Source organism: Syngnathus typhle, linkage group LG5 (assembly GCF_033458585.1).
Source record: "Syngnathus typhle isolate RoL2023-S1 ecotype Sweden linkage group LG5, RoL_Styp_1.0, whole genome shotgun sequence".
In the NCBI taxonomy this organism is placed as follows: domain Eukaryota; kingdom Metazoa; phylum Chordata; class Actinopteri; order Syngnathiformes; family Syngnathidae; genus Syngnathus; species Syngnathus typhle.
Window position 1 is genome coordinate 16278069 of NC_083742.1, and position 11030 is coordinate 16289098.

General features: G+C 45.0%; 1 protein-coding gene across 1 annotated transcript; it reads left to right on the plus strand.

The window, feature by feature from the left end:
- The first annotated feature begins 16 nt into the window (after nucleotides 1-16).
- gldc (glycine dehydrogenase (decarboxylating)) lies at nucleotides 17-10451 on the plus strand. The gene is made up of 25 exons (XM_061277882.1): nucleotides 17-437; nucleotides 510-588; nucleotides 2874-3009; nucleotides 3249-3413; nucleotides 3510-3587; nucleotides 3655-3802; nucleotides 3929-4125; nucleotides 4202-4298; nucleotides 4376-4481; nucleotides 4540-4679; nucleotides 4861-4941; nucleotides 5025-5122; nucleotides 5455-5539; nucleotides 5620-5661; nucleotides 5758-5900; nucleotides 6152-6227; nucleotides 7408-7533; nucleotides 7722-7871; nucleotides 7978-8090; nucleotides 8291-8432; nucleotides 8516-8627; nucleotides 8727-8822; nucleotides 9137-9309; nucleotides 9402-9482; nucleotides 9750-10451. Exons 1-25 carry the CDS (start codon nucleotides 129-131, stop codon nucleotides 9888-9890), a joined length of 3114 nt encoding a protein of 1037 aa, XP_061133866.1. The 5' UTR covers nucleotides 17-128; the 3' UTR covers nucleotides 9891-10451.
- Nucleotides 10452-11030: the final 579 nt, after the last annotated feature.

The window sequence follows — 11030 nt, forward strand, 5'->3', positions numbered from 1 at the left end:
CTGCGTGCACTCGCATAAACTCTGAAGTAGTCCAGCAGAACCAGCGGTAGCCGCGGCAGCAACAGCTCTCCTGCGGAGATCGCGTCACACTCAGCCGGCTTCTCCAACGTTTTGCTCCAAAACAAAAGATGCAACGCTGCGCCAAGTCGTGGGGCATCTTGTCTGCCACAGCGGGTGGGGTGGTCCGGGCGGCCAACCGGACTTGCGCGACCGGCTTGGGGCGCGCGGACGCTGGCAGCCGCGCGTTGTGGAGAGCCACCGGCCACCGGAGCTCGGGGCCGGGGGCGTCCCTGGCAACACGAGGAGTCCGTACCTCGGTGGCCGGGTGCTCCCGGCGCATCGAGCGGATCCTGCCCCGGCACGATGACTTTGCCGAGCGTCACATTGGGCCAGGTGAGCGGGAGAAGCGGGACATGCTGGACGCGCTCGGACTAGAGGTAAAAACAAAGGCAAACTATGATCACACTTCTACGTTGTGCCCATTTATTATGCATCGTTTTTGTTTCTAGTCCATCGAGCAGCTGATTGAGAACACGGTGCCGTCATCCATCCGGATGAGACAGAGCATGAAGATGGACGATCCAGTGTGTAAGTTGACATCTTGATCGCGCATTTTCTGCCACACTCTTCCCCTCGAACATATTTGGAGTGTATTCTGGTCATAATAATAATAATTTTGAGGATCATGGGGAGGCGGGTGCAAAGTTTCGCCCAGGTCCCAAGTCCAGTTCAATCTGGTTCCAGCGGTCACATTACATCACAGCCGAGGGGGCTCCTAATAAGGTGACATGGATGGATGTAATCTGCCCCATTCTACTCCCCCCCACCCCCAACATATTCGGCACGCTACACATTGACAAATTACTTATAAAAATAGTAAACCCACATGAAATCAGTTAAATGACAAGATGCTAATAATCACAATAATAGTTTTTTTTTGGGCATGGTTGCAATTAGTTTAACCGCTTTTTGTCTCTGTGTGTTGGTTTAAAAAAAAAAAAAAGACAAAAAAGCATTGAATATTCAAAATGATAATCTAATAGGTTCTGATGTCTTTATTTTACTAACTGACTTCAATTGTAATTTTCAATATATTACCAACACGTCTTTCTTTATATAGCACTTTCGCAAAAGATGCAACAAAGCGCTTTACAAAAGATAAAACAAAACAACGTCTCACATAACACGTTGGCATTTGCAATACTGTCAAAATATGAAGAACGGCTACAACCACTGTCAAATGAGAACTTTACATGCTCTTTGTCATGTTCTGTGTTCTGTTCACATTGAGTTGACGGATCTACCAAGTTTGATCGTTTTGGCTCGGCCTTTATTTATTTAAACGATTTGCGTATTGAGAGTCGGTGGTGTGCCGTGATCATCTTTTTGTTTGCGCAACTGCGTACTTAATAACTTAATAACTCACCACCATTCAAGCTTGATGATTTACTGATGAGCTCACACGAGTGCTGACACAAGTAGCTACTTTCTTTGTCGCACGGACCATAAATACAAAGGCGAGAATGATTAACCCAGTTTGTCGGAGTCACCTGGCGAGAGACGGCGTTCTATTGGTGTGGACCGGGGAGGCTCGGTGTTGACGTTTTCTGCTGGTTCAGCTTTTCTGAGGCTTTTGTCAGTCTGGCTGCCAACTGACATTGAGAACCTAAAATTGAACATTAGTTTCATTCAATTCTACTTCATGCAATTGATTCCTGACAATCTGTTCTCTTCACTTGGGTGCACTACTTTTCGTGCCTGTTCGGAATGTAAGATCCTTTTCATCTTCCAGCCTTTGTGTTGCCATGTCAATCAAATTTGCTTTGTAAATCAATAGTGTAATCTTAAACGCAATAAAAATTGTCTTATCCAATCAAATTTGAAGTTCTGCCTCACATGGCTCTTGGTGACATCAGCAATTTTCCATCCTCTGATTGGTTGGTCAAACTGTGGCTAAACGTGATGCGCACACATTAATGTATGTAAAAAAAAATCTGCTATGATGTCGTTCAATGCAAGTTTCTTTTTGAAATACGTGAAGCATCCAGGAGGCGGATTAAGTTAGGGAAATTCCATCCAAGCTTCGGGTACCAATGGTCCATCACAGTCAAAGAGACACATTTTCTATTTGTAACATAAGTTGACGCTGAATCAACTGCACGTATCCACTTTTTTTGGGGGGGTGTCTTCTTTTTCCCCAGTAGTTCAGACGGGGCGCCATTGTCCCGTTCCTCGGCGTTGCTAGGCAACCAGAGGAATCTCAGTGGTTGTTTTGGCACAGCTCTTGTTAAATGGGGGGAGGAGGGGGGGGGGGGGCTAGAACCATGCTGTATGGATCAAGCTCTTCTCTGGATTTTTGCAAACAAAATATGTCCTGGTTTTCTCTCGGTCTGTCGCCTACGTTCATATTTGTATCTGCTTTTTTTTTTTTTTTTTATAATCCTGTTTGTTCCGCAGCTCAGAGTGCTGCACATTGGAATAATTTGGCATTAAGCAGAGGAGTGGTGCGGCGTGACGGCCACGTGGGGGCTCGTGATAAACAAAGCGGATTAAATTAGTGAAAGGGAAGACAGTTTTAGTAGTTCCGATTTAAGGAGTTCATCTTGGGTCGCTGTGGTAAATAGGTTGATGTCGGACCATGATAGCAAGCTGTACCTATCATTCTCTGCTGGCCAATCAGCGGACAGCAGGGATTCTCCCGCTGCCCCTGCTAGCTTTCTGATCGGCACTTCAACTGTTGATCGAACGCAAATAGAAATTAATTTGTCTCTTCTATCTATCATCATTTGTAAGTTCTTTGTGGGTTACTATACTTAGCTACTGGTATTGTAGCTTAACGTTCTCTTAACATTCCTTTGATGGGAATGTTCCAGGTGAAAATGAAGTGTTGGAGACGCTACACAAGATTGCAAAAAGGAACAAGGTGTGGCGTTCCTACATTGGCATGGGCTACTACAATTGTTCCGTACCACCGCCCATCCAGCGGAACCTCCTGGAGAACGCTGGCTGGTGAGTTGGAGAACTCAAGTAACCTCTGATGATCCACTGACTGACCACAAGGATTTGGTTGCTCGAATTTAATGTCTCCTGGCGACAGGGAGATGTCCAGTAATTTTATTTCAGTGTGGGTCAATGGATATTCTCCACTGGCCTGCAATGAACAATCGCTGGATCCCAGCCTTCATTTAGATCCTGATCCTTCTTCATCCCAACTGGTGCCTTCTTACTTCTCTATTTCTCATCATCAGGGTGACTCAGTACACACCCTACCAGCCCGAGGTGTCCCAAGGCCGCCTGGAATCTCTCCTCAACTACCAGACCATGATCTGCGACATCACAGGCCTGCCCATGGCTAACGCTTCATTACTGGACGAGGGCACGGCCGCTGCGGAGGCCATGCAGCTCTGCCACAGGTGTGAAGAAATTTTATAGCAGTACCACACTGTCAAGAAAGGAAGGTATCCAGAGTCTGTGTCAATGCCCGGAGTTTCCTTTCGCTCTCCTCCCAGACAGAACAAAAGAAGAATCTTCTACATCGACCCTCGCTGTCACCCTCAGACCATTGCGGTGGTGCAGACTAGAGCCAAGTAGGGTCACACTCAAATGACTGTCAAGCGTCCGACATTGACACCGCGCTTGTCTCTGACATTCCAGCTACATAGGTGTGAAGACCATGCTGAAGTTGCCTCACGAGATGGATTTCAGCCAGAAAGACGTCAGCGGTGTTTTGTTCCAGTACCCTGACACCGACGGAAGGGTGGAGGACTTCACGGCCCTCGTGGACCGGGCACACAAGGGAGGGGTAAGAGCATTGCTTCTGAAAATGTCAAGAGAACGTTTGAAGTGGCAGCATGGTTGACAAATTGTTAATACTCACCTGTTTGTGTGTCTTGATTTGAATGATGGTGTGGAATGTTTTCTTTTCCAGGCCCTGGCTTGCTGCGCGACAGATCTGCTGGCGCTGTGCGTTCTGCGTCCCCCCGGCGAGTTCGGTGTAGACATTGCACTGGGAAGCTCACAGAGGTTCGGGGTTCCTCTGTGTTACGGGGGTCCTCACGCCGCCTTCTTCTCCGTCAAAGAGAACCTGGTCCGGATGATGCCCGGCAGGATGGTTGGCGTTACCAGGTAGGGCACCGAGTCTCACCTGTCGTGAATTTTGCCAAAGATCAGCAAGTAGAACCGAACGGTGTTGATGTTTTAGGGATGCTGCGGGAAAGGAAGTTTATCGGCTTGCGCTGCAGACCAGGGAGCAGCACATCCGCAGAGACAAAGCCACCAGTAACATCTGCACAGCTCAGGTAGGACCTCAGAGACCAAATCCCTGACAGGAATGTCTCACCCTGTCCTGATTTGGGGCTTCTTTCCCAACAATCAGGCTCTGTTAGCCAACATGGCTGCCATGTTTGCACTCTACCATGGCCCACAAGGACTCAAACACATCGCTGAGAGAACGCACAACGCCACTCTCATCCTCGCGGAAGGTAAGGTACTCGCACCACCTGAGCAAAAACCAGACGAGTAAGTCATGGTCCGATCCAGGTCTGAAGCGAGCAGGACACCGACTGCACAGTGAGATGTTCTTCGACACCCTGAAGATTACCTGCGGTGTAGCAGCCAAGGACATCTTGGAGAGAGCTGCGCAGAGGAACATGAATCTCAGGGTCTATTCCGATGGCGTGGTGAGGACTTCCTGTACTCTGGTTATTCAGAGTTTCGTGTTGTCATCCATTTTCTTCCTCTTTTTCCCCCCCAAGACTTATCAGTCCTTCATTTGAACATGGACATCAGTTGAACATGCTTAAAACATAGCAAACTGATGATTCTTCAAATATGCCGTTGATGTTTCTTTATTTGTCACAGTTGGGCGTATCGCTGGATGAGACAGTGACTGAAAGGGACCTGGATGATTTGCTCTGGGTTTTTGGCTGTGAATCCTCCGCTGTACGTTTTTGTTTTTTTCTTAACCCATCCCGTTTTTTTGCGTGGTGCTAATTCCTGGGCCGGCCACTTCATTTACTTCTTAGGAGCTTATCGCTGAGAAGATGGGCGAGCGAATGAAGGGCATCATGGGAAGTCCTTTCAAGAGGACCAGCAAGTACCTAGCACACCAGGTCTTCAACAGGTGCAGAGTCACTTGTGACATTAACTAGCTATTACTCGATAGCTTGCACAATAAGGTTTGTTATGAAGCTAATGATGTTTGGCCCCCAATGGTCCCTTTTGTCATCTAATAACTTTTTAGGCATGTCATGAACTAACATTCCATGCAAACTTGAAGTCATATGCGCTCCAACAAGATTAGTTTTGGTTTTTAACCTCTTATCTTTACTGGGGCCATAAATAATTCAGTCCTGGCTTCTAATATCTCCGAGTGACCCGTGTTGCCCCGTCAGCCTTTTCTACAAATGTTGGTATTAGCATGTTGCTAACTATCCAGCTTTGGGTCATCCTTAGTTACCACTCGGAGACAAACATTGTGCGCTACATGAAGCGCTTGGAGAACAAAGACATTTCACTGGTACACAGCATGATTCCACTGGTGAGAACTCACCACAGCACAACTTCAAAAATACTACGACAATACAAGTATTAATAATAACAACAATGGGGACTTTTTAGGGATCTTGCACCATGAAGCTGAACAGCTCCTCGGAGCTCATGGTGAGTCACTCTCTCCAGCCAAATAGAAAGTCTATTTGATGTTTCTATTTATTTACTTATTTTATCCAATTAAAACGTCATCTTTGTTTGCTTTAGCCAATCACGTGGAGGGAGTTTGCCAACATTCACCCGTTCGTGCCTCTGGAGCAAGCCGAGGGCTACCAGAAGCTCTTCAGGCAGCTGGAGAAGGACCTCTGTGAGGTGACAGGCTATGACAAAATCTCCTTTCAGCCAAACAGGTGAGCTGAGGACAGGACATGTTGCAATGCTATTCAATTATTTTATCAATTGGCTAGGAGGGGAAAAAGAAATGTTACAAGTGTCACCCAACGTTGTTTTGTATGTGAATTTTGCAGGCCAGTATGCAAACTCCTCGCTCTGGTAGCTTCAGTAAACGTGATGTCATTTGAACATGAATTGTGTATTTAGCGTTGTGTTGGCTCGTTTGTCAGTTTGTATATGAGCACGTTGTGTTTGTTTTGTGTTTCAGTGGTGCTCAGGGAGAATATGCCGGGCTGGCGGCTATTAAAGCCTACCTCAATTCCAAAGGGGAGAACTCAAGAAGTGTAAGTCATGCTAAAAACAAACAAAAAAAACTTTATCATGTTATAATTGCGCTAAAGTCTTATATCTCAAGATAATTTTTGCCATTTAAAAAAAAAATAAAAAATAGAATTCTCACTTTATTCTCTTTAAAATTATATTAACTTCATTTTACTTTAGCTACTTTAGTCTCTTACCTACTGCAACTGTATTTTCATAATATTACAGTTTTATTTCTCATGACCTTGTGAACTTTCAATTTACAACTTTGTTACCATAACCACGACAACAACCTTTTCAATGGTACGACTTTATGCTCTTTACAATTATGATAACCTCATTCTCATAACAAAGTCATTCTTTATTTCGGCATATTGTACATAAGGACCTCAATGTAATTTTTTGCGTGAGCGAGGAGCGTTATCATTCCCACTTCTCGTCCACACAATGGGTCACTGTGACATCACAGATTAACACGTTTGCCGATTGGTCACCTCTTGTGAACAAGTCACAGATCCAGATAAGACGTCCCCCTCAGATTAAAAAACGCCTGACTGGACTTTTAGCACCTGACACCCCCCCCCCTCCCTTTTTTCCCCCTATATATGCACGTCTTAGATAGGCAGGCTGGACTTGAAAAAGTCAAAGTCCAAATTGACAAGATTCCATATTTGGCACTTACATTTTGCAGAGGCCGCCCGTGTGTTATTTGTGGACGTTGCCCAACCTGCAGGTCTAAGCGCCCCGGATCTATTGTGCAATGTCATGAGTGTCGCCCTAATAAGGCAGCAGATCAATTAATGACCAGCAGGTCACTAAAAAAAAAAAGTTGCAATTCTAACTAATAAAAACGACATTATTTTAAATGTAATAATACATTTCACACAATGTATTCTCTGTATTGTTAGCCTCTAAAAAGAATGGAATATTTTAACCCAAAAATATGTTTTGGGCCAAACCATTTCCTCAGGATGCTTCCTCAGGCACCTCTGCTAAAATCGTAGTTAAACGTAAATGAAAAAGATGATTACCTCCATGGCGAGGGTTTAAATAAACACGTTGACCTTACACTAGGTAGTTTGCCTGTTGTTTTGTAACGAAGCTCCACTTGTTAATGAGGGCTTGGAGTTGACCAACGAACCCTGTTGTTTCTCGAAATTCGGTCTTGATTTGTGACAAGTTGTCTTTGTGTGTGCGTCTTAGGTGTGTTTGATCCCCAAGTCAGCGCACGGCACAAACCCAGCCAGCGCTCAGATGGCGGGAATGAAGGTGCAGGTGGTGGAGGTGGACAAAGACGGCAACATTGACCTGGCCCACCTCAATGCTTTGGTACCACGCACTAGATTTGAAAATCAGATTTGTAAATGTATACTTTTACATTATTATTATTTTTGTAAGAGGGACATTATTCGTACAAATCCCCCCCCCAAAATATTTTAGGACTAGCAATTTTGTTTTCAATCTAAATGTTAGTTTTTAGCAACAGTTCCACCAATATTTTATGATTGGTCTTCAAGGTGGACAAGCACAAGGCCAACCTGGCAGCAATGATGATCACGTACCCGTCCACGTTTGGCGTGTTTGAGGAGCAAATCCAAGATGTGTGTGAGCTCATCCACCGAGCCGGCGCCCAGGTATATCTGGATGGCGCCAACATGAACGCTCAGGTACGTGTAGACGCTGTTAGCCCTTTAAAAAAAAGAAAAAATTCAGGGGGAGGCTCAAAACTATTCTACATATTGCATGAGTGAAAGTAGCACGAGCATGTTACAGGTGGGCCTGTGTCGTCCCGGAGATTACGGCTCCGACGTGTCGCACCTCAACCTGCACAAGACCTTCTGCATCCCCCACGGAGGCGGAGGACCCGGCATGGGGCCCATCGGAGTGTGAGTCCCGTCGGTACTAGGACTCATTTCTGAAAAGCCGTCTGACCGTTTCTTTGACTCCTTGCTATCCGGTTCAAGATCCGTGTGCTAATCTGCCCCCCCCCCCTCCCTCCCATCATCATATCAAGGCTATGGGATAAATGCTCAAAGGTTCCCACCTAAGCATTAGCATTAACAATCTGCGGTTCTACCCCGAGCAGTAAAGCTCACCTGGCGCCATTCCTGCCATGCCATCCGGTGGTCTCCATGCACTCGGTCAACAGCAGCAGCTCCCTGGGCACCATCAGCGCCGCACCGTGGGGGTCCAGCGCCATCCTGCCCATCTCCTGGGCTTACATCAAGGTCGGCATCAAAAAAGAGAAAGGGTTATTTATGTATTAGCCCAATGATTTACAACTAATGTTTTTTTTTTTTTTTAATGAAAGATGATGGGCGCCAAAGGTCTGGCTCATGCCACAGAAATGGCCATCCTCAACGCCAATTACATGGCCAAAAGGCTGGAGGGCCACTACAAGATTCTTTACAGAGGAGCCAAAGGTACATCAGTTTATCTGCCTAGCAACAGAAGACCCCGCTCCAGGGAAAACCCCTGGCTGACCCCCCCACAATGATTTTTGTGTGTGCGTGTATGAGCAGGCTTTGTGGCCCATGAGTTTATTTTGGACGTGAGGCCCTTCAAGAAATCGGCCAACGTGGAGGCCGTGGACGTGGCCAAGAGGCTCCAAGATTACGGTAAGGTCACACCTCATGTTTTACATCTCCAAGTGCACGAGGATGAAAAAAAAAAAAAAGAACACGTTCCCAAACAATATGAAAAAAAGGACTGAGGAGTATTTAAATAATTTCATGGATTTCACTTCTTTGCGGGGTGGTCAGGAATGTACCACTCACGATGGAGGGGGGGGGGGGGGAAACTGTACCGTTGTACTCAACCCCTTGCAGAAGATCTGGAATATATGACTTCCATATTGAATATTTAAATTTGCACCTGTACAGACTGTGTTCAAATATTTGTATAATTAAAAACATAACTTTTCATCTGAAAGGGTTTCACGCGCCCACCATGTCGTGGCCCGTGGCGGGTACGCTGATGATCGAGCCAACCGAGTCAGAGGACAAGGCTGAAATGGACCGCTTTTGTGACGCCCTGCTGGGCATCCGGCAAGAGATCGCTGACATTGAGGAGGGCAGGATGGACTCACGCATCAACCCGCTCAAGGTAATTGTTGTCACTAGAGTTAAACGACATTAAAAAAAAAAGAATACATCCAGAAACCCGTCCGCCCCCTGAGCTCTATTTTTGCCCTCCAGATGGCGCCTCATTCACTGGCCTGCATCTCATCCTCCAACTGGGACAGACCTTACTCCAGAGAGTTTGCCGCCTTCCCCTTGGTAAAACTGCAAAATGCAGAGTTAAAAGCTATAGTGGCCTATACGTGCTCGCTTAATTTTTTTGGAATAAATCAATGAATTGAAATAATAAATACATTTTGTTTAGGAGAAAAAAAAAAAGAGAATTGGGGCAAATACAGTAACTGAGTAGAAATAATTATCTTTTTTTTTTTTTTTTTTTTTTTGCAAGTACCATGTGCTCATATAATCTGGAATAGCTGAAACAGAAGTGAACTAATGTTCCAACTTTCTTTTGTTGCCGCACAGCCTTTCATTCGGCCCGAGACCAAATTTTGGCCGACCATTTCGCGGATCGACGACATCTACGGCGACCAGCACTTGGTGTGCACCTGCCCCCCCATGGAGGTTTACGAGTCTCCATACGAAGAGAACAGGGCCTCCTCGTAGGGCTACTCTTTCAGTTTAGTTCAGTCCCGACGTCCATGCTTGAACGTTTGATCCACCCTGCCGTTCAATCCTCAAAAAGTCCACATTCTATCATAATAATTCGCATTTATTGCGTCATTCTTTTTCCAGACATTGGGACTAAGCTTACATGCCCAACTCTTTCAATGGACCAAAGGTGCAAATTTAGCTTTTTTTCCCAAAAATTATAATTGCACCATAACAGAACCTTCCAATATTTTTCAAACAAGAAACAAATATTCCTCGTGCCTGTCTTGTTGCTGCCTTGACAACCCCCACCCCTCAAACATAACATATTCTTGTAGCCTTGTTAATGGTATTGTGTTTTTACATCACAATATTGATTTAAAAAGTTTTTCTATTGTGGATGTTTTTTTTCCCCTTCCATATGTATTACTCCGAATGACAAAGTAGTTTCCCTGCCTTTGAGATATCCCAATTTAACTGGACTCAGCCATGTGCTGGATGGTTTACTTTCTAACCAATCCATGTTTGTTTTGCTAAGAAAACCAAATCATTAAACAAAACCCGTGTTTAAGATATTTTCTATTGACTTATTTTAGTTTACACCCGTGCCTAAGCTATCGGTGACGCTACTTATTCGTTTTTCAAGATAAAAGCCATTGATTTTAGAATGACGTACATTTAAAGCAACCATATCAAACAAGCCATTGATTTTAGAATTAGATGTACATTTTAAGCGATCGTATTAGAGTTCAATGCTAATATACAATAGGAAACCCCCGGGGTAACAATTAACATCGGCCCTTGAGGACCGCGTTTGGACAGTTTTGCATTTAGCAACTGATATCTGAACACAAACTGTGCAGCAAGACATTGCCAGACAACACAACAACAGGCTCATATTCTTTATCCTCTGTGATGAACAACTATGCTGCACTGAAAAGCCAAGAGAGAAGCTGAGATTATGAAATGCCCAAGCAACAACTATCTGCATGCTCAGTTGGTTCTGTTTGTTTACCGGTCCACTTTTAGTTGAATTTACACTTTTTGAAGTAAACAGCAATGCGTAACAACATAAACAGGTAATAGGTGTAAATATTTATTTTAGTGACGAGTGATAAAAAATGGCGTTTAACAAATAGACATAGTGGCGCTACC